This window comes from Nothobranchius furzeri, chromosome 2 (assembly GCF_043380555.1).
Source record: "Nothobranchius furzeri strain GRZ-AD chromosome 2, NfurGRZ-RIMD1, whole genome shotgun sequence".
Taxonomy (NCBI): Eukaryota; Metazoa; Chordata; class Actinopteri; order Cyprinodontiformes; family Nothobranchiidae; genus Nothobranchius; species Nothobranchius furzeri.
In genome coordinates this window covers 95,547,952-95,572,182 of record NC_091742.1, presented here as the reverse complement: position 1 = coordinate 95,572,182, position 24,231 = coordinate 95,547,952, and the positions used below count along the sequence as shown (strand labels likewise).

Genomic DNA, 24,231 nt, shown 5'->3' with positions numbered 1-24,231 from the left:
AGAAATGCTCGCAATACTGTTAGCTGTTCAATGGGTGGAAGAACACAGACCATTATTCTCAGTTATTTGTTCAGACTCCAGCTCTTCATTGACCAGTTTACGGTGCAGCCATTCAGAAAGCAGACCTGACATACTCATAGAGATTCAGCAGACACTTTATAGAATACACATGATGGGACTTACAATACGTTTTTTATGGATTCCAGCTCATTATGGAATCAGAGGGAATGAAGAAGTCGATAAGGTACTGTAGCTAAGGAAGCCACAATAAGTACATCGGTTCAGTTGGATATTCCATCTTGTCGAAAAGAGGTGAAGAGCATTATAAGGCAAGAGATGTTGAAAAAATGGCAAAAACAATGGGAGGAGGAAAGGAGGGGAAGGTGGCTGTATAAGATTCAAAGAAGGGTAGGTGACATGAGAAACACTGGACGGAGTAGGAGAGAGGAGGTGATCATTTCTAGACTGAGGTTTGGACATACTGGATTAAACAATACATTATTCATAATAGGGAAACATAACACAGGGAAATGCGATTATTGTGGAGAAGAAGAAACTATAGGTCATGTTATGTTACAATGTCAGAAATATCAGTCAGAAAGGAGGAAAATGATTCAAATTCTTAGTCGGATGAAAGTGACACTCGACCTTATTGATTTATTGAGACGTAATTCCAAAAGTGACTGTTTTCAGGTTTTATTTCAGTTTTTGAAGGAGATACGGGTGTTTGGGAGAATTTGATGGATGTGTGTGTTTGTGTGTGTGTATATATATATGTGTGTGTGTGTTTTTGAGCGCTATTCCAGACCACACTCCACACTAGTTGATGGCGGTAATGCACCATTCGTTGTGTACCAACTGCCATTTAAACCCCAGAAGAAGGAGCTGCTAGCAGAGCTAGCTCGTTGTTGTCCTGGTGTCTCTCTGAGAAACGCGCTCGTTTTGCTGCTTTCATCAGATTGAAGAGGTTCCCTCTATCAGACTCGCTCATCTGAGTTGGTCATGATGCAGGATCGCTGCTCGCTCTCTCATCCATCCTGCTCACACTCTCCGACGGAAAAGCCCCGAATCTGAATGTGACTCTGGAGGAAAAAGAGGTTAGCTCTACTCCGTGAACTCTGGTGAGCAAAGGTCCTCTTTTCCAGACTGGATCTGTCCTCAGCTGATCAGAACCAAAGCGTTGGATCTTTAATCTCCTGCGTTGTTCTGAAGCAGCATCTTAATCAGCTCTCCTGCTTTGTTTCTATTGCAGCTGTTAGCTAAACACGGCTAAAGAGAACCTGCTACCACTTCAGGATCATCCATCAGCATGGACACAGGTACTGGTGTGTGTGTGTGTGTGTGTGTGTGTGTGTGTGTGTGTGTGTGTGTGTGTGTGTGTGTGTGTGTGTGTGTGTGTGTGTGTGTGTGTGTGTGTGTGTGTGTGTGTGTGTGTGTGTGTGTGTGTGTTTATATGTTAAGGTGGTCACATTTGGACTTTAACCTGTAGCATGTGGACATTCTTACATTGTGGGAACATTTTGCTGGCTCACACAATGCTAAGCACCCTAAAACTTAGTTTTAATTAAATTCACTTCAATTCAAGTTTATTTATAAAGCGCCAAATCACGACACGAGTCGTCTCAAGGACCTTCACACAGTAAACATTCTAATACAGGTCAGTTCATTAAGCCAATCAGTAAAAAGTTTCCTATAGAGCTCCGGGAGTTGACGTCACTTCTCCCGGCATGCAACAGTTCAAATCGAAATGGCGCCATATTGGCAGGCAGAAGCCAGCAGCTGGACTATTTGTTATTGTCAGAAAACTCAATCAGACGGGAAATATGGTAGATTCCTGTTGTGCCCCAGGATGCAGAACAGACGCGGACGACATAAGGAATGAGCCATCTACAGGATTCCCCAAGATCCGGAGCGCCGCAAACATTGGATCATTGTAATAAAACGCGCTAGTGACCGGGCTAAAATGAAACTGTGGGATCCCGAGAGTAAAGCTTATACTGCGACTGCTTCATATCAGGTACTTAAACCAACATTTCCTCAACTGTGTATGGTATTTATTTTAAATGCTTTTATTACAATTCTTAGTGGGCTTCCTAAACTTATTTTGGCGTGGCTTTTTCTGTCTTATTACTCATAGCAACAAGTAAACATCACGTAAAACGTTGCCTCGTGAGTTCTGCGTGCTGCCGTTTCCGTGTTTTATGATCACAGCAATTAACTGGCTAAGCTGTATTTAATTTTTAAGCAATGGTTGATCAATTGTCAGATCACACATAAAAAGCACTTTGAATTGCTATCATGTGTCTCACCGAGACTTCTTACGTGTAAATCTGTTATTTGTCCGTCCATCCATCCATTTTCATCCGCGTATCCGGAGTCGGGTTGCGGGGGCAGTAGCGTGACTTCCCTCTCCCCAGCCGCCGGAGCCAGCTCCTCCGGGTAAATTCCAAGGGGTTCCCCGGCCAGGTCCAGTAAGAAGTCCGCTCCGACAGCTTCTGGCGTCGGAGCGGGCAGTAGAGTCGAGAGTCCCAGACCTTCTCCCCAGCTCCTCCGGGTAAATCCCAAGGGGATCCCCCGGCCAGGTCCGGTGTTGTGCCGGTAAGAAGTCCGCTCCGACAGCTTCTGGCGTTTTTAAAAAGTATCCCAGGGGCACGGTAAGGGTCGGAGATGTTTAGTCTATTTAATTTCTGACTAAATGAAACGATTTCTTCTGTTTTAAAGTGTGAAGTAAACTCAGACGAAGTAAAATCCAAGCGGATCCCATTCATGTTCATGGTTACATCCGTGTTTGTTTACCTTTTTTGCATGCCAAAATGGCGTCCACTAACTGAGAGTCACGTGGGGTCCGGAGCTCTATATAAGGAACCCAGCAGGTTGCATCGAGTCACTGACTAGTATCAGAGTCTTTACAGCAATCCTCATACTAAGCAAGCATGCAGCGACAGTGGAGAGGAAAACTCCTTTTTAACAGGAAGAAACCTCCAGAGGATCCTGGGTGTGTCCGAATCCACGGGCAGGATGCTTATGAGTACGGGTCCTAAGACCAGAACCCAGCGGCTCCGAATTCGGACAGTCTGGCCTTCACCTCTACGGTGGCCCGTAGGTCCAGTCCCAGCTGTGGCGGCAGCTACACGCAGAGGAAAAATGCTAAAGCTAGCGAAAATGGAGCAGGAATATTAAGGAGCTGTAGCAGCTTCACGTCCATCAGCAGCGTTTGTTCACAACCGTTTTCAGGTAAAGTAACTTTGTTTGTTCTAGAAGCTTTCAGGACTTACATGTTAACTTTAGATGGTTTCATGTATGTTTTAAGCTACAGAATGAACTTGTTAAATGTACACAACACATTTCTACAGAGTATTATCATGTAGGTAATTAATATAAACCAAATGCATTATAAATGTTGAATGCAGCGGGATGTTTTCTAATGTAAATTGGACCTTAGAACTTCTTATTTAGCATCAATTGAGGATAAAACGTTTTAAAAAACAGTCTTTTTAATAAAATAGCACTGAAGTGTTTTCAATGTGCATTTGTTTATTCAACTTAAGCCTAATAATGATTAGATCTGTCTTAAAAATGTAAATTCTCCGTAGTTTTCCCTGCTGCTTTTCTTTAAACTGAACAGAATCAGTGTACTGCAGGTTTTATGTTTGTTTTACATTTTTCCATAAAAAAAACAAACAAACTCTTATTTAATCTATTACAGGTCAGCATGCACTGTGCTGCACATCTGCCTCTGTGCTGGTGAAGTTGTGGGTCTGCAGGATGAGCGTGAGGAAGATGTGTGTGGAGGAGGTCAGCGGTGCTCTGTCCTGCAGGAGGTACCAGCAAACCACCACTACTGTTAACAGGCAAGTCATTCATGTAGGAACCTCTATTTAAAAACAACACTGTGGTTTTATTTGCTGAAGAGTCACAATTGTTATACCAGTGGATCCATAAACCATCTCCTCATTTCATATTTCTGAATACGTCTTAGAGATGTAACAGCCGTCGTCTGAGCCAGCCCAGCAGTCCCTGTAGATGGACGATGGAGTGGACAGTGAGAGGAAGCGTCCCAAAGCTCTCTCTGCAGACCGTCCTGTATGATGTTCCTCTGACCAGAAACGTCCAGCCACGGGTCTGCTCCAGCCTTCCATCCACGTCTGGATCCTCCTGCAGCAGATCCAGCTGCACTGTTAAAGACTTCCTGCTCAGTCAGTTTAAATAAAGGATCCAGGAAGAGTCACTCAGGTTAATCCTGCTTTAACCGTACATAACCGGTCCATACTGGTTTTGATCTGTAAATAAGTGTAACCTATTATAAATAATCTTGCCTCCTTACCATCTTTTCATTTTCTGTTCATGTAACATGTTCAAAAACATCTAATAAAACTGGTGATAAAATCAATGACCAGAAAGAGTTATCAGTTAGTATTTGTTTTAATAAATGTGTTCAAATATCAAACAGCTAAATAACATTAACATGATGGCAGTAGAAGACCTCTCGCACAGCAGAACACAGAAGAACTACTGTACTCGTAAACAGCTTCACTCTTCACCTCTAAGCTTAATAAAAACGCTCTGTTGTCCCTAAAACAAATGACAAGTTTAATTCGCCACACACACACACACACACACACACACACACACACACACACACACACACACACACACACACACACACACACACACACACACACACACACACACACACACACACACACACTCGGGAATAACTGGGACCTACGAAACAAACTCGTTCTGGCTGATTTCTGCCTAAAATGTAATTTAAAAAACTAAAACATACAAACAAAAAATGTCTATAACCAGAACCGCTTTTTAGGTTTCTACGGCTAGTTTTTAACAAACTTACGTTTATAACTTCGTAGCTTTCCCCATTTTCTCTTCCTGTTGAAAATCCAGAGCCGGCGCGCAAAGCATGCTGGGATAGCCTTGTTCTGTGAGGATACAACAGACCCGTGATGTCATGCTAATTACGAACTTTTACAAGCTGATAAATGTCAACGTACGTGACTGGCATGCTGCCTCACTTACTGAGGAAGAAGAAATCACATTAGGGAGGATGCTAAAGATTTAGTTTCTAATAGAATAATTTTACTTGTAAAAAATCCCATGAAGTCATTGGTGCTGAGGGCTAAGGGAATAGATGGCTCAGAGCTATGATTCTGTGTAAGTTTAGCAACTGTACTGAAAATAAATTCAGGATTATGCTTATTCTCCTCAGTTAATGCTAAAAATAAGCAGTTCTAGTTTGTTGAAGCTTATTTTTATAAAGCACAAGACTATTTTTCCAGGATAGGTAGGCCTCCTCATGGTGCGTAGAGCGCCATGTTCTCTCCAATTTCCTAGAGTTTTGTTTTAAGGCTCGTAAATGAGAATTAAACCAGGGAGCCAACTTCCTGTCCCTAATTACCTTCTTTTTTAAAGGGGCAACATCATCTAATGCCACACGTAAAGAGGAATTAACATGATAAACTAAGGCATCAATTTGTGAGGGGCTAGAAATGAAAATATTGCCCTCTGCTACGTTCCTCTGAGATGCTGAGGACAGTAAAGATGGAACAGTTGATTTAAAAGATGCAACTGCGTTGTCAGATAGAGACCGACTATAGTGAAATTTACTGTCATGTCTCGAGAACTCAGTTATAAAAAACTCAAAGGTTATCAGAAAGTGGTCCGAGAGGACTGGATTATGTGGAAAGTTCGTTATTTCCTCACACTCTATGCCATAAGTCAGCACAAGGTCCAATGTATGATGGCAGGAGTGGGTGGAGCTATGTATTCTTTGAGTAAAACCAATTGAGTCTAAGATATTACTAAAGGCTACATTGAGGCAATCATTTTCGATGTCCACATGAATGTTGAAATCCCCCACTACAATGACCTTATCAGTATTTAGCACTAAATCAGATAAAAAATCAGAGATCTGATCCAAAAACTCAGAGTAAGGGCCTGGTGGATGATATAAAACTACAAACAAGAGTGGTTTTACAGTTTTGCAATCTGGATTAGGAAAACTAAGAATATGTTCGAACGAACTGTAGCTATTAATTGGTAATGGACTGATTAATACATCCGAATGAAAAATGGTTGCTACTCCTCTTCCTCACCCTGTACTTTGAGCAATATGATGATTTAAATAATTTGAAGGAGTCGACTCGTTTAAGCTAACATAGTCCTCTTGCTGCAGCCAGGATTCTGTGAGAGAGAGCAAAGAGATCTGATTATCACAAATCAACTCATTAACTAACAAAGTCTTAGAAAAAATGGATCTAATGTTCAACAACCCACATTTAATTTTTCTAGTTTTCTGCTCAGTTGGATTTGTTCTAATATTTATGAGATTTCCATGATTTGCTTTATTAAGCCTGATATTTAATCTGTGTGATTTTGGCTGTGGGCAGGACACTGTCTCTATGGGGTAGTGGGTGGGTAACAGTACAGAAGCTGCAGAGGGGTGGGTTAAACTACGACTCTGCTTCCTGGTCTGGACCCTGGGTAGTCATGGAGGACGAATAAAACTGGCCATATTCCTAGAAAGAAGAGCTGCTCCATCCAAAGAGGGATGGATGCCGTCTCTCCGCATCAGACCAGTTTTCCCCAAAAAGTTTTCCAATTATCAATATGGTTGGAGGGTTGCAGTGACCCTGGAACGTTTCAGCGGCCTTCCCGCAGTCCCGCCCAGGCTGGGATAGGAGACAGAGTTGAGTTGCCATAGCGACGGCACATTCCACATATCTTCTGAGGGGGGTGTTATGGTTGTAGCCTTGCAGGCTCAAGGGCACCAGATTTCAATAAGAAATTGTTTGTGCGCAGACAGAGATAATTTCCTCTCTGTCTTAATTTGTTGGTCCTCAACCTCTCAAAATCCCAATAATGGACATTAAACTATCCCAATCCGTGCTGATTTGTCCACTCTATCCTTGATGGCATCCATCTTCTGTGCTAATGAATGAATCTCGGCCAAAGTTCCAAGCTTACGATTCATCTCGACATTTATGTGAGACTGTGAATTCACAGCGCGGTGCAATCCATCTCTGAGCTCGGGGATCAGGCCAATATTCCTCGACACCTTGTTAATTTTCCGGTATGCCAGGTAGCCTCCAATGCCGATCAGCAGAAAACCCGACACCAACACCACAAATATCCACACATCTTCAGAGTCCTCCACAGACATTTGAGATAGACAAATCAAGTTCCACTGTTTCCAGGAGTCAATGATGTGTCCAACTGGGTCTGTCCCGGAGGGGCATCCGGGAGCCCCTTCTCCCGTTCTCATAGTTGAAAAATTTTTACCAACCGCATTGAGTGACCAACTGACGAGATCCATTTTAGTGAATTTCAGTTTCCAGAAAAAATGCAGAAGCAGCCGTGCACCCAGCACACACAGACAGACAAAGGCCTTTAGGATAAGATATGGAGGAGAGGAGAAGAAAAGCGTTTGCACCCTCCAAGAGCCGGAAGAAGTCACCCACTTCAGGTTTAGAGGTCATCAGCACCAGCTGTAGTGGAGCAAGGTCAGTGATGGCGTCGGCCCCCCTTTTGGTATGTGGTGTTCCCACCGCAAAGTACTGGGCTTCAGCTGTCAGTGTTCAGTCTCAGTGCCACTATCATCTCTCCCTGCGGCAGGTGGCGTTCCCACTGCAGGGTGTGGAGTCTAAGGCGGAGCGTTGCTACAAGCGTCAGCCTCCCCTGGGTCAGGTGCCTTTCCCAACTCAGGTAGGAGTGGTTCTGCTGCAGGGACAACACAGGCACTGTGGACATCAATGATCTTAGAGGTACTGGATCCCCTGGTCAGTCCGGCGCCGTTGTGGTCAACAACACCTGAAAGAGGAGTGACACGAACACAAAAAAGAGCATGCAGCTCAGGAACGTGGTTAAACTCCAGAGAAGGATGTAGATGAGCTTTTGGATCAGAAAGGTGCAAGATCATCCTGCTGATAGCAGGGTCCTGGATCTGAAGACTGACAAGGTCATTTATAGAAAAGACAAGTTGAACAGACACAAACCCATCAGATGGTTGAAAGATGGACACATCGTCTGGGGGCCACAAGGGTTTGAGGGACCATGGGGTGCCCACATCTTCACCTTGAGTGGCAAGAGGGTCTGTAAAGTTGTTGAATGAGAGCACCGTTAAGGAAGTTCACTGGCGGAAGTCGAGTCTCAAAGATGAGTTTCTGGCCAACGATGCAACTGGAAAGGTGTTTACCTGCCCACATGGTGGAAAGAGAAAGATTACTGCAATCAGAATATTTTAACATAAGTTGTTGTTTGTCTCGCTCGACTACAGTGGTAGGAGCATCAGCTAGGTCCATGACTTGATCATTGTTAGAGAAATCAACAGAATGTGACTCTGATGAAAGCTGAATCTGTGGTGGCAAAGGTTCAGGGCTAGGTGGTGAACATGTTGTTTCCCCCTGCTCAGAGTTACCAACCGTGAGACAGTGGAGGTCAGGAGGCAGAACGATAGGAAGAGGTTCTTCAACCCCTGACCCCTGACCAGAGTTTCCCCCTACCACATCAATGAAGGCATCAGTGCACCTCAGAAAGTCCATGCCAAGGGTGAAGGGCATCCTTGCATGCTCGGAGATGTACACGAGGTGTGTCAGAGTCATGGGACCGATCGAGAAGTGGAGGGCAGACCTAGAAGACATGATTAAGTCATGAGAGAAAGTCTTGACAGTACAGAACATGGAACAAGTTCTGGGAGTCTGACCCCCGCTCCACAAGAAATGCAGATGCGGTCGAACATCGCTCGAGTTATCTGTGTAAAATCAGAACCTGTGTCTAGAAGTGCGTTGCAGGATAGATTCTGGGTCAGTTTGACTGACACCAGAGATTTACCAGCTTTCTCCTGGAGCACTAGGTGTCCCAAGAACATTTTGGCAGACTCAACGCCAGGGTGGACCAGAATTTCGTCCGTTGTGGATGTGTCAGTCTCCAGTGTGGCAGGAACAGGTGGTTCTGTTTCCTGAAGGTGAGAATCAAAAGGATGATCCTCTGTTTGCTGAATTTGTTCTGGAAGCAGATCAACAGCAAAAAGATTGAATTCTTGTACAACATCAGGATCTTGATCAATTACATCCAGCGTGTTACTCAGAGACGAGACAGTTTCTTTCTTTTTTTGGAATTTCTGGTTCGGAGTGGAACACTGCCGCTGCATGTCAGCTTTCCTTTCCTCTGCCATTCCAATGAGGAAAGAAACCAGATAGTTCTGCTGGTATGACATTGTGATGATGCACTAGAAACCTTGTTTTGAGGAATAAGAAATTAGACAGAAAGAAAAGCTTTGAGCTTTTTTGAGCCGGGTGAAAAACCCGCCAGTAGATGGCAGCACTGGACTAAAGGAACGTGATTACTGGGGAGAGGCACGGTTGCGTCACTCCCTTTAATCAGATCCACAGGAGAACTTAGCTTTATCAGCTGAGCTCTGGTTTTTGGCTAAAAACACGGTGGTTGTAAGAGCCAAAATGTTTACCCAAAGGGATTTTAATGGCGACACAGCGTGTCTGCGGCGGAAATCCCGCTTGGTTCTGACGTATCAGATCCTATCTCCAGCATGGCGAATTCTACAGCTTGTCGGCAAGGCCTAGATTTGAGCAGAATCAGGACTTAATAGGTTAGTTTACATCCAATGGGACAACCTCTTCGACTGCAACAGACCTGTGCACTGGTTCTTGTTGTCTTAGGCCAGGTTTTAGCGTATATTTTGCGTGTTTCAGACGCAGACGCTACCAATATTGTGGCGTTCGGACGATGGCAGGCTGTGCTAGTCACTAGCTAAGCGGATTTAAATGCGCGCGGGTTTGAGCACAATCACTCTTCAGACCACAGTCTGGTTGTTCCGAAGGCTTGGAAGATTCCGGGTAGTTGCCAGAAAAGTACTATTTAACAGTTAATCGGACTGTCTAGAGATTAGCTTTGTGCTAACGTGAAGAGACAAAAACAAGTTTCTCTGACTCAGTAGTGACACACCGTATACAGACAAGGTGACGAATAAACGAATAAACACACAAGTAACACACATTCACTTACTTTTAGGAATTGGAATGTAATTTGAAGCAAACGCTTTGGGTGTAGGCTGGTTGGTGTTGTTTATGGGAGCTGGTGTCACTGACAAGCTTCCCTTCCCGTTTAACCGGGGTAAGAAAAATAAAAGGACAACTTCCGGTTTAAATTAATGAATTAAACACAAAGTAGAGTGCTTTAATTTGAACAAAATCGGGTTGGCTCATGAGTCAAGGATCAGGCCATTCAGTGAAGCTACAATATGTATATGTATGTATATATCAGGGGTGGGGAACCCTGGTCCATCAAGGGCTGCTATCCAGCATATTTTAGTTTCAGCCCTGCATTATCACACCTGATTTCAATCAGCAGGTGATTAACAAGCTTCTGTAGAGCCTGATGAACTGCAGAACAGGTGAACCAACCACTGAATCAGAAGTGTTGGAGCAAAGACATGCAGGATACCGGCCCTCGAGGACCAGGTTTCCCTACTCCTGGTATATATGTATATGTATATGTATGTATATGTGTACATGTATACATATGTGTATGTATACGCATATGTATATATGTATTGTGTATATATGTGTAAGTATATGTATGTATAAGTGTAAATGTTTGTATTAATGTATATATATGCATATGTATATATATATATATATATATATATATATGTATATGTACATATATATATATATGTATATATATATATGTGTGTGTGTGTGTGTATGTATGTACATGTGTGTGTGTATGTATGTATATATATATATATATATATGTGTGTGTGTGTGTGTGTATGTATGTTTATGTATATATATGTGTGTATGTATATATGTACACGTATGTATGTATAAATTTTTGTGTGTACATTTATATATATATATATATATATATATATATATTAGAGGTGGGAAAATTGATAGATTCTAAGATGCATCGCGATTCAGCCGTGCATGATTCCGCATCGATGCAGCAACGTGACATAATGAGATTTTCTCCCTATGTCTATGTCGGGGGTCGGCAACCCGCGGCTCTGGAGCCGCATGCGGCTCTTCCATCCATCTGATGCGGCTCTCTGTGCTTGTAAAATAATGAATGGATATTTAAATAAAATGCTTTATATTTTACTGCATTAATTTTACATCTGTATGCCAATTCTAAATGTAAAGATTGTCTGCGTAAACCTGAACGGTTCCAACCCGGTCTTACTGTGAGACCGGGTTGACAGGTCACGCTTGTGCGTAATCATATCGGTGCTGTCTGAGTTGACGAGGATGTGAGATTCTGGGATTCTCCTCAGACAGCTCCTAGATGTGTCGCCACATTGGAGAAAGGAACAAGCACTATTCAGCCAAAGTTTCATAGTCAGGGAACATTTTCTAAGTGACAAGTCTCGCTTCAGTTGGAGGAATCTTCCTACAGGCGCTCTGGTTCTGCGACGTGCTCCAAGCCCCTCTCCACATCTTCAGCTCGCTGTGGACCTTATGTAGTACACGCTGACAGTGAGCTGTGCTGAGCAATGTCCAGCTCAGATGTTCAGATGGGAATCATTTCTTGAGTGATTTAGCTACATCTGCGATGTGCGAAACGAATAAAGTGTCAGTTCGTCTGCTTGCGTCGGGGTAATTCTTTCTATTCTTTCTCCGTCAAAATAAACGGTCAAATACGGGAACTATCCAGTCAACACATGACCTGCTTTTAACTGTTTTGTTTTCTTGTGAAAATTGTTGCAAAGAGATATAATTAAACTTGATTAACACCAGAGCCAGATTAACACCGTTGTCTCCGTCACTGTAAATGAGGGAAAAAAAAAATTGATCGGATCTTTTTCTGACCTTCCCCACCTACAAAGTTTAATTACAACAATCAAACGTGACAGAGCCTGGATTTGTATTCTGAACAGTCTAAACATGTTTTAAAAAGAAACGTATGACAAAAGTGGCACCTGCTCAGTAAAACCACCAACCAAAATATGGTAGCAGAGATGGGCTACAACTTCTGGATCCACTTTATATAAATCATTTTATTGATTATCGTCTTATGAAAGATAACTTTGACGTACACGAGCGACCGGTACTGGCTGCTGTCACCTGCTGTGAGCAGCTCTCTGCTGTCTGAGGGTAGGCCCCGCCCACAACGCCGCGGCTGCTGCGGTGTTTTCTTTACTGTGGGAAACGGATAAAAACGGCTCTTTGATGGGAACAGGTTGCCGACCCCTGGTCTATGTCTATGCGAGGACAATTAAGTTTTGAGGTTTTATAATTACTTCTGGGGGCAGAGTTGCAATGACATGCGCACTGCGTTGCCCTATAGTGCCAATGTAAAACAGACAAGGCGGACAGAGATACAGGGCCAACATTACCAGTAATCAAAGATGTACCCGCTACATTTAAATCAGATGTCTGGGCTAATTTCGGTTTTGGGATCCTGGACGTGAAAGAATCACTTAACACAGTATTTTTTAACTATTTTTAAGTTCAGTAATATTCTATCTCATAGCTGCTCTACCGAAAACATTTCTTAAATTATTTAAGTAATTATAGGCAGCACACTTTAAAAAATATTGCTCACTATAGTGAATAGATGAATGTTCTGTTTTTCAGGGACTTTGAAATCAAAAAGAAATTGAAAACTATTCTACTGCTTTTATTCAGTAATGAAATTTTTTGTGTGAAGAGTCGTGATGCATTTCAGACTCAAATCGAATCGTTAGGCAGATAATCGGAATCGGATCAAATCGCGAGGCAGGTAGAGATGCACACCACTAATAAATAAATAAATAAATATATATATATATATATATAATATATATATAATATATATATAATAAATATATATATATATATATATATAGTCTGAGGATGGACTCTTATGGAGTCGAAGCTGTTAGCTTTGCAGGTAGGCTTTGATGGCTCGTCAAATGTTTTGATGGTTCAAAGAGTTTCCTCCGGATTGGCCACTCCGAAGTTCTGCTCAAAAAACTGACTTATTTTGGGAAGTGACCTTAGTTTCGGGCGTGGGAGGAGTTTGGTGAGGCCATGGAGAAAGACTATCGATCGGCTCCAAAGAGGTTCTGGCAAACTGTCCGGCGCCTCAGGAGAGGAAGGCAGCAACTCGCTCACACTGTTTACAGTGGGGATGGGGAGCTGCTGACATCAACTGAGGCTATAGTCGGACGGTGGAAGGAATACTTTGAGGAGCTCCTCAATCCCACCAATGCGCATTCCGAGGAGGAACCAGAGCTGGGAGGCCTGGGGATGGACTGTCCGATCTCGGGGGCAGAAGTTGCTGAGGTAGTCAAACAACTACACAGCGGCGGAGCCCCGGGGGCGGATGAGGTTCGTCCTGGGTATCTCAAGGCTATGGATGTTGTAGGACTGTCATGGTTGACACGTCTCTACAACATTGCGTGGTCATCGGGGGCAGTTCCTAGGGAGTGGCAGACCGGGGTGGTGGTCCCCATCTTTAAGAAGGGTGACCTGAGGGTGTGTTCCAACTATAGGGGGATCACACTCCTCAGCCTCCCTGGAAAGGTCTACTCCAAGGTACTGGAGAAGAGGGTCCGATCGATAGTTGAATCTCAGATAGAGGAGGAGCAATGTGGTTTTCGTCCTGGCCGTGGAACTGTGGACCAGCTCTATACCCTTGCAAGGGTGATGGAGGGGGCATGGGAGTTTGCCCAACCAATCCACATGTGCTTTGTGGATTTGGAGAAGGCTTATGACCGTGTCCCCAGGGGCACCCTGTGGGGGACGCTCCAGGAGTATGGGGTGGGTGGCTTTCTGTTAAGGGCCATTCAGTCCCTTTACCAGAGGAGCGTGAGTTTGGTCCGCATAGCCGGTAGTAAGTCGGACCTGTTCCCAGTGAGGGTTGGACTCCGCCAGGGCTGCCCTTTGTCACCGTTTCTGTTCATCACTTTTATGGACAGAATTTCTAGACGCAGCCGTGGTGTGGAGTGTGTCGAGTTTGGTGGCAGGAGAATCTCGTCTCTGCTTTTTGCGGATGATGTGGTCCTCCTAGCTTCATCCAGCTCTGACCTTCAGCTCTTGCTGGGTAGGTTCGTGGCCGAATGTGAAGCGGCTGGGATGAGGATCAGCACCTCCAAATCTGAGACCATGGTTCTCGACCGGAAAAGGGTGGCTTGCCACCTCCGGGTCGGGGGAGAGGTCCTACCTCAAGTGGAGGAGTTTAAGTATCTCGGGGTCTTGTTCACGAGTGAGGGTAGGAGGGATCGGGAGATCGACAGGCGGATTGGTTCGGCGTCTGCAGTGATGCGGACGCTGAGCCGATCTGTCGTGGGGAAGAGGGAGCTGAGCCAGAAAGCCAGGCTCTCGATTTACCGGTCGATCTACGTCCCAATCCTCACCTATGGTCATGAGCTTTGGGTAATGACCGAAAGAACGAGATCGCGGATACAAGCGGCCGAAATGAGTTTCCTCCGTAGGGTGGCCGGGCTCAGCCTTAGAGATAGGGTGAGGAGCTCGGACATTCGGGAGGGACTCGGAGTAGAACCGCTGCTCCTCCGGATCGAAAGGAGCCAGTTGAGGTGGTTTGGGCATCTGGTCAGGATGCCTCCTGGACGCCTCCCTGGGGAGGTGTTTCGGGCATGTCCTGCCGGCAGAAGGCCCCCGGGTCGACCCAGGACACGTTGGAGAAGTTACATATCCAATCTGGTCCGGGAACGCCTTGGGGTCCTGCCGGAGGAGCTGGTGGACAAGGCCGGGGAGAGGACGGCCTGGAGCTCCCTAGTTGGGATGCTGCCCCCGCGACCCGGACCCGGATAAGCGGAGGAAGACGAGACGAGAGACGAGAGACCTTAGTTTTATTAATTCCTATGTTATGATTTTCTGGCAAATCACAACGTGCCATGTTCAGCAGGTTTTACCAAACAAACCTCAGAACACTCCTCCAGATAGAAGATTCTCTGATTTGTGGATAAGAAATCTCTATGTGACATGACATTTAACTGTATGTTGTGTCTGTTTTGTGTCTGGAAGATACGTGTGTGTGTGAGTGTAGATCATGATTACCTTGTCATATCGAACATTACTGATCATAACATATACAGTAAATACTGTATTTCAATGTAATAATATTCATTTCAACTCATTGATTTAGGCACAGATTAATCAAAACATTATTAAACAGCTTGTCCATTCATTATATGATTTTTTAAGTGTTCTATTTAACCATATGGTTCATTTCATCATTATTTTAACATTTCATTATTTATAAAGTTCATTCTTTATTCTTTGAGGAAAAGTCTAGATAAGCAGCAGCTTGGCAGAAAGCCCTTGGTGAAGCAAAACACTGCGTTAATCTCAGTGTCAACAATGCTGCAGAACCTTTCTTGCAGTTTGGAAAATTTGAGGGCACCAGAGGCAGAATATGTCTGTAGATTGCCGTATACTGAAGAGGACAAACTGTAGATGAAAAATGACCCATTCTGGACATTACATATTTAATCCTGCAACTTTAATATTTTTGTGTCTGTGTTGTCTTTAGATGTTCAGCAGTTGGTGCTGATTTGAAAAGCAGCTTCTGAAGAACTGAGGTCTCCTTTGAACCAGAAGGACCTGGAGCCCCTCAACATGACCAAGGAATAGGAGGAGCAGTTTAATGAGATTAAAACGTATGCCACCAACATTTCATTCTCTGTAGTCTGTCAGTTTAAGGAAGGAGGAAGATAAGTTTTGTTGTTACAGTTTGATCAGCACCAACCTAACGACAGAGATCTTCCAACCAGCAGCACCACTGTCCCAATGACAGCAGTAAGTGGTAGAGAGGACTGTGGAGGAGCAGAAAGTACCAGCAATCCATATCTAAATCTTTATGAAGATGATTCCAACTCTTCAGAGACTGAAGTCAGCAATAATGAAGATGACCAAGATGGCAACAATTCTGAATGTACGCTGAAACTCATGTCAGACTGTGAGCCTAAAACTAAAGATTGTAACGACTGGAAGGAGAGCAGGTCTTCTAAATCACATGTTAAGGCTGGCAAATCTTTTCACTGCCCAGATTGTAGTAAAGAATTTCGCCATGAGTGGTCTCTCCACAAACACATGACAGGAATTAATCACTCAGAAGTTAGGCCTTCAAGCTGTTGTATTGATAAGAAACGTGTTAGAGTGAAGCAAAATACTGGACAGAAGCCTTTTGCTTGTGAGCTCTGTGGAAAAAGATTTAGAGTAAAGTTCAGTTTAGACATACACATGAGAGTCCACACAGGACAGAGGCCTTTTGCTTGTGAGCTTTGTGGAAAAAGATTTAGAGTAAAGTTCAGTTTAGACATACACATGAGAGTCCACACAGGACAGAGGCCTTTTGCTTGTGAGCTGTGTGGAAAAAGATTTACCCAAAAGGGAAATTTAAACATACACATTAGAAGCCACACAGGAGAGAAGCCTTTTCCTTGTGAGCTCTGTGGCCAAAGATTTAGTGGAAAGTCAAGTTTAACTATACACATGAGAGCTCACACAGGACAGAAGCCATTTGCTTGTGAGCTCTGTGGCCAAAGATTTAGTGTAAAGTCAAATTTAACCATTCACATGAGAGTCCACACAGGACAGAAGCCTTTTGCTTGTGAGGTCTGTGGCCAAAGATTTAGTGTAAAGTCAAATTTAGCCATTCACATGAGAGTCCACACACAACAGAAGCCTTTTGCTTGTGAGCTCTGTGGCCAAAGATTTAGTGTAAAGTCAAGTTTAACCATTCACATGAGAGTCCACACACGACAGAAGCCTTTTGCTTGTGAGCTCTGTGAACAAAGATTTAGTGTAAAGTCAAGTTTAACCATTCACATGAGAGTCCACACAGGACAGAAGCCATTTGCTTGTGAGCTCTGTGAACAAAGATTTAGTGTAAAGTCAAATTTAAATATTCACATGGGAGTCCACACAGGACAGAAGCCGTTTGCTTGTGAGCTCTGTGATCAAAGATTTAGTGTAAAGTCAAATTTAAACATTCACATGAGAGTCCACACAGGACAGAAGCCGTTTGCTTGTGAGCTCTGTCAACAACGATTTTCCCAAAAGGAACATTTAGTCACACACATGAGAGTCCACACAGGACAGAAGCCTTTTGCTTGTGAGCTCTGTGGAAAAAGATTTAGAGTAAAGTTCAGTTTAGACAGACACATGAGAGTCCACACAGGACAGAAGCCTTTTGCTTGTGAGCTATGTGGAAAAAGATTTACTCAAAAGGGGAATGTAAACAAACACATTAGAATCCACAAAAGAGAGAAGCCTTTTGCTTGTGAGCTCTGTGGCCAAAGATTTAGTGTAAAGTCAAGTTTAACTATACACATGAGAGCTCACACAGGACAGAAGCCATTTTCTTGTGAGCTCTGTGGCCAAAGATTTAGTGTGAAGTCAAGTTTAAACATTCACATGGGAGTCCACACAGGCGAGAAGCCTTTTGCCTGTGAGGTCTGTGGACAAAGGTTTACCCAAAAGTCAAGTTTAAACAGTCACATGAAACTCCACACAGGACAGAAACCTTATGCTTGTGAGGTCTGTGGACAAAGATTTTCCCGAAAGGCTCATTTAGAATCACACATGAGAGTCCACACAGGACAGAAACCTTATGCTTGTGAGGTCTGTGGACAAAGATTTTCCCGAAAGGCTAATTTAGAATCACACATGAGAGTCCACACAGGACTCAAAGAATCCCGTTAACTCCAATGATTCCTGCTGTCATTTTAATTTTCACATCTTTAACGTTTAGCTTTGTTTAGTCAGTGGTGCCAGGTTTGGTTTCTGAATGAATTAATGTTAGCTTTCCTGTTGCAGCAAATGATTAAATGTTCACTTTCTATTTAGTTTAGTTTAGTTAAGTTTAGTTTTTTATCTCAAACAAAGACAACATACATAATAAAAAAATAACAGAAAAAATATATGAAATCATCATTCTTTTTTTTTCTTCCTCTCTGTCTGAAAAGGAGTGGGCTGAAGTCGAAACTTTTATGTCCCTACCCCTTTTATACATATCAATCTTTACTTATACTTAGTATTACTATACCTCCTGCTCCCTCACATCATCACACAAACATACACATAGGACCTTGGGGGGTGGGCAAGTCAGGGAGTGCGGGTATGGACCCCATTTCCGCATTCCTGTGGCAACCTGCCCCCCAATTTTATTTGCACCTTATACACTTCCACTGACGACATTCCACACAAACACACACTTAGGGCCTTGGGAGTGAGCACATTCAACAGCATTTGGCAGGGGGATATTTCAGCCTCCTCCCGAGTGCCGGTGCCCACTTCCAATTTTAAACCGCACTTAGACACTGATGGCTGAGGGTGTAAGTGGGGTGGTGCGGTGGCATCAGCTGGCATAGGTCGGATGATGCCCGCACTGCCCACTCACCACAGCCATGGAATACACCTCATGATCACACAACACTATATTGGAGCAGGCGGAGGGAGACTAGGGGTCTTAGCCACCTCTGTTGTCACTAGGCTTCCTGGGGCTGGAGGCTAGGAGGGAGATCTGGCCGTCTGGTTGGGGTCTGGGGTGGTGGGTTGCTGTGCTCAGCGTTGGGCGGGTGAGCCTGCTCATCAGCACCCCAGCAGAAAGGGTCAAACTCTGGTTGCCGGTGATGGTTGTACCCAATGTGCAGCAGTACCGGGACCAGAGTGAATAGGGTGTGTATGGGGAGCATGAGTGGGTGTCTGGCGTGCATTTTTGTAAGTCTTGGGTTGTATGTGCATGTGTGAGCATGAGGGAGGGAGTGTGCGACTGTGTTTGTGTATGACTGTATATGTCAGGTGGGGCCTTTGACTCCTCCCCTCTCCTGGAACTTCTCTTGATGATATAGATCTTTGTCCCCCCTCCCCCTGCCACACCTGGTGTGAGGGGTTGTGCCTTGGTCTGCCTGAGTGTTCGTGGCAACCGGGTCTGGGGGTTTAAGATTTTGGCATCTGCCTGATAGATCCCGGTGGCTGCCTGGTGGGGTCTGGGTCCCTGGGCTCTGCTGGGTCCCCGGCGGGGGTGATCGTCCCTGGGTCCCGGGTCGCTGGGTCCCGGGCTCGGCCGGCTAGGGGGTGGGAGGCTGCGGGCGGGCCTGTGGGCTTGCCGCTGATGTCTCCCGGAACTCTGCCGGCTGCTGGTTGTGGCCACCCGGGGCGATCCTCTGTGCCTCTTGAGGGGGGCGGGGGCCTTCCTGGTTGCAGTCTCCTTGGGGTTCCTGTGTTCTGGGACAGCGCCTGGATCTCTGGGACTTGGAGCTCCCCCCGTCTCCTGCGCATCTTTGGGGGGTGGATCTGTGGTCCCTCACACTCTCTGTTGGACGCTCCTATAGAGAAACCTTAAATAAACAAGCGACACACAGAGACACACAGGACAAACAATCATGCACACACTCACACCTAAGGACAATTTAGACAGACCAATTAACCTAACAGTCATGTTTTTGGACTGTGGGAGGAAGCCGGAGTACCCGGAGAGAACCCACGCATGCCCAGGGAGAACATGCAAACTCCAAGGAGAAAGATCCCAGGCTGGGAAGTGAACCCAGGACCTTCTCGCTGCAAGGCAACAGCTCTAACCACTGTGCCACTGCGCGGGGGCAGCATCCCAACTTGGGAGCTCCAGACTGTCCTCTCCCTGGCCTTCTCCACCAGCTCCTCCAGCAGGACCCCAAGGTGGTCCCGGACAAGATTGGAGATGTAACCTCTCCAACGTGTCCTGGGACGACCTGGGGGCCTCCTGCCGGCAGGACATGCCCGAAATACCTCCCCAGGGAGGCGTCCAGGAGGCATCCTGACCAGATGCCCAAACCACCTCAACTGGCTCCTTTCGATCCGGAGGAGCAGCGGTTCTACTCCGAGTCCCTCCCGAATGTCCAAGCTCCTCACCCTATCTCTGAGGCTGAGCCCGGCCACCCTACGGAGGAAACTCATTTCGGCCGCTTTTATCCGCAATCTCGTTCTTTCGGTCGTTACCCAAAGCTCATGACCATAGGTGAGGATTGGGACGTAGATCAACCGGTAAATTGAGAGCCTGGCTTTCTGGCTCAGCCACTAGTTTATATTTGTACTTACTTTAATTTCTTCTTCTAAACTGTTCCATAATTTAACCCCTATTATTGTGATACACATACTTTTTAATGTTGTTCTAACATTATGCATCTTTAAATTTAGTATCCCTCCCTCAAGTTGTATTCTCCTTCTCTCTGTGAACAGTTTCTGTATTTTATCAGGTATTAAATTATTTCTTACTTTATATACTATTTGTGTTGTTTTGTAATTAACCAAGTCCTGGAACTTCATTGTCCGTGTTTTAATAAAAAGTTCATTTGTGTGATCCCAATATCCTGCATTTGTTATTAATCTGATAGCCTTTTTCTGCATTGTCGTTATTGTTTGTAAATTACTTTTGTACGTATTTCCCCAGACCTCTACACAATAACTCGAATATGGCAGTAGCACGTATTGTATAATATATAAAGTGCTTTCTGATTAAAAATATACTTAGTTTTCCCCATTATAGCAATGCCAGGTGCAAGCTTCCCCCTACATATTTGATATATGGCTTCCAACAGATTCTGCTGTCTATAACCACTCCAAGAAATTTAATCTCATATACTCTTTCGATATTTACATTATTAATTACTATGTCTACTTCATTGTATCTGCTTTCATTTCCAAATAACATAAATTTTGTTTTATCTAAATTTAGTGACAGTTTATTTACATCAAACCATTTAAAAAATGTATTTATTTCCTGTGTGACCACATCCAGGACCTGTTGCAATTCTACACCCGAGCAAAAAACATTCGTGTCATCTGCAAACAATACAAACTTCAATACTTGTGAAACCCTACAATTGTCATTTATGTTCATTATGAATAGTTTAGGCCCTAATACTGATCCTTGAGGTACCCCACATTGTATCTCTCTTTGATTTATGTTGATTTATTTGCACAAATTGTTGCCTATTTGATAAAAAAAACTTTTTATCCAGTCCAATACTATACCCCTGAAACCATATTTTTCCATTTTTCTTATCAATATGTCATGGTTAACTGTATTGAATGCTTTCTTCAGATCGAAAAACAGCCCTATTGCATACTTCTTTTTATCAATGCATTCTGTTACATCCTCAATAAGATCAATCAGTGCCTAGACTGTTGACCTATTATTCCTGAAGCCATACTGGCTTTCAGTCAGCAACTCATATTGATCAACGAAATTATCAAATCTTTTAACAAATAGTTTTTCTAATTTTTAGAAAAATTGTGAAAGTATTGACACTGGTCTATAATTTGTAAAGTGATGCTTATCTCCTGTTTTGTAAATAGGAATTACCCGTAATACTTTCATCCTATTCGGAAAAACCCCTTTTTGAAAAGAAATATTACAAATGTGTGTTAATGGTTTTACAACACCCTCATCAAAATTTGCATATAAGCCTCTGCTATTGAAATGAGCCATAGTTAAACCATTTTCTGAGTTAAATGTTTTATTTCTCTTAAAAAGCATTGGTTCTGAGATGTGATTGGAACATTTTAATGAATGAGCACAAATAAAAAATAATTTTGATAGTTAAGGGCACTTTTGAATGAAACGTGCTTCTAATCTGAGATCTCTTAAATGAAATGAAAGGCAAATTAGTTTTGGTGTCACATCAGTTAGTAAACGTTTGTTATTGGGGAAGAAAAGGTTGAAAATGAAGGGTGTGTTTTATTACCTCTTTGTTCACTGTTTTGAATCAGTTGTTCACTAAGTCATCTGTTTTGAATTTGAACTAGCTTGCAAGTTCCTTAAGGCTCTGACATCGGGGGAATTCCCACTGGTCTGGCAAACCGGGGTGGTGATTCTCCTATTTAAAAAGGGGGACCGCAGGGTGTTCCGACTACAGGGGGATCACACTCCTGAGCCTTCCTGGTAAGGTCTATTCAGGGGTTCTGGAGAGGACGGTCTGTCGGATTGTTGAACCTCAGATTCAGGAGGAGCAATGTGGTTTTCCTCCTGGCCGTGGAACACTGGACCAGCTCTATACCCTTAGGGGGATCCTGGAGGGTGCTTGAGAATTTGTCCCACCAGTCTACATGTGTTTGTGTATTTGGAGAAGGCGTTTGACCGCGTCCCTCTGGGGGCCCTGTGGGGGGTACTCCTGGAGTATTGGGTACCAGGCCCTCTGATACGGGCTGTTAGATCCCTGTATGACCGGTGTCAGAGCTTGGTCCGCATTGCCGGCAGTAAGTCGGGCTTGTTCCCAGTGCGAGTTGGACTCCACCAAGGCTGCCCTTTGTCACTGATTCTGTTCATAACCTTTATGGACAGGATCCTAGGCGCAGCCAAGGTGTGGAGGGCATCCGTTTTGGTGACCTGAGGATCAGGTCTCTGCTTTTTGCAGATGATGTGAGAGGGTGCTCGCTGCAGAACTACAAAGTTGGAGTTGCACCATAAGGGGGAGCTGTACCAGAGTCAGCCCCGCCCATTCACGCAAACTCAGCCTAGCCCACTGACTTCTTCCATTTTTGTTTTTCAGCTTTATCGCAAACTAACCTGACCCACATGAATTATGGCTGTTAGTAGTTTACAATTGTTAATGCTGTGTTCTATGCTCCAATTAAGCAAGATAAATATAACTTGCTACATGACAAAGCCTGAATATATCTCGAAATGAAAAGGTTTCTTACAGCGAATATCTGCCCACAACCACTCCCAACAAAAGGGGCGTACAACAGCATTTGCAACTATTGAATGGGTTCTGGTAGTGCAGTGGTAAGATTGTCCCACTTAAGTTTTGCTTTCCCCTCTGCTGATGCTGGTTCGATTCTCGGTGGGGTCGGCAGCAATCTATTTAGCCAGGTGAAACATTTAATTTGTTTATATTTTAGTTGAAATGTTTATTTTCTGCAAAAGTTCTTTGAATTTGGTTGTTCCTAAACAGCATTTTAGTTGAAACTCTGCTCACAAATGGACTCACACTGGCTAAATAAACAAATAAAAAAAACATTAGTCATTATAGTTTAAACGGTGTACCAATAAATGGTTGTAAACATAGTACTGGCAAGTGTAGGTAGAACAGAAGAAAAAGGGTTTTAAACTATCTATGTACTTCCGCTACTGGGAGGCGAACCTGCGCAAACCTATATGTGAATCTGACTCTTTAACCACTTCACCACTACATCTAATAAAAAGCAGGTGGTGTTACATGTAATTGTGCTCTCCAGTGTGTCTTTGTAGATGGGATGTATGGTTTTTCCACTGGTGTCTCAGTAGAAGTCATTTCAGAACTAATTTGTCAGAAAATTCACAGAATATCCAGATTTGAGAACCAAGACCAGACCCGCTTTGGGGGAGGAGACCAAATTGAAGCTGAGATGGGAGGAAAATGCATGAATGAGGCCAAAAATGGCTTTGGTGTGTTTCTTATGAGGAAATGACAATATAACATGGTCAAAAGTTCCAAAAGTTAGATTTTTAATTATATGGAACTTTTACAAAAACTGTTCAATTAACTTCTCAACTCAGTCCTCAATCTTGCATTTTAGATGATATTAGCTATAACACCCTCTTTGATTCCAGAATGCTATCAAGTCTGACAACTGGAAGGAATTGGACTGACTCTGATGGAATGGGCGGGGCTTACTCTGGTGCAGCTCCACCTTCTGGTGCAACTCCGCCTTTGTGGTTCTGCAGCGAGCACCACTTGGATAATGTGATCCAATTGGCTTCATCAGAACGTGATCTTTCGCTGGAGCGGTTCGCAGCCAATTGTGAAGCAGCTGGGATGAGAGTCATCCCCTCTAAATCTGAGACCATGGTCTTGATTCTGAAAAGGGTAAAATGCCTTCTGCTCAGGGATGAGTTCCTGCCCCAAGTGGAGGAGTTTAAGTATCTCGGGGTCTTGTTCACGAGTGAGGGAAAGCTGGAGCGTGAGATCGATAGGCGGATTGGAACTGCATCTTCAGTGATGCGGGCGTTGTACCGGTCTGTCGTGGTAAAGAGAGAGCTGAGTCAGAAGTCAAAGCTCTCGATTTACCGATCGATCTACGTTCCTACCCTCACCTATGATCATGATCTTTGGGTAGTGACCGAAAGAACGAGATTGTGGATACAAGTGGCTGAAATGAGTTTTCTCTGAAGAGTGGCTGGGCTCTCCCTTAGCGATAGGGTGAGAAGCTCGGTCATTCGGGAGGGGCTCGGAGTAGACCCGCTGCTCCTCCACATCGAGAGGAGCCAGTTGAGGTGGCTCGG

At 44.1% G+C, this 24,231-nt stretch overlaps 1 protein-coding gene across 4 annotated transcripts; it reads left to right on the top strand.

Moving 5' to 3' along the window:
* Positions 1-23,905, top strand: LOC107396468 (zinc finger protein 665). 4 transcript variants are annotated; one of them, XM_070548520.1, is made up of 4 exons: positions 1-1,121; positions 1,253-1,319; positions 1,849-3,851; positions 3,980-7,773. In XM_070548520.1, the coding sequence occupies exon 4, from the start codon at positions 7,420-7,422 to the stop codon at positions 7,771-7,773; it is 354 nt and encodes a 117-aa protein (XP_070404621.1). In that variant the 5' UTR covers positions 1-1,121; positions 1,253-1,319; positions 1,849-3,851; positions 3,980-7,419. The 4 variants fall into 4 exon arrangements, with proteins under 4 accessions (XP_070404621.1, XP_054590334.2, XP_070404620.1 ...); XM_054734359.2 differs by lacking the exons at positions 1,849-3,851; positions 3,980-7,773 and adding exons at positions 15,517-15,643; positions 15,717-23,905 and having other exon boundaries at positions 200-1,121; XM_070548519.1 differs by lacking the exons at positions 1,849-3,851; positions 3,980-7,773 and adding an exon at positions 15,517-23,905 and having other exon boundaries at positions 200-1,097.
* Positions 23,906-24,231: the final 326 nt, after the last annotated feature.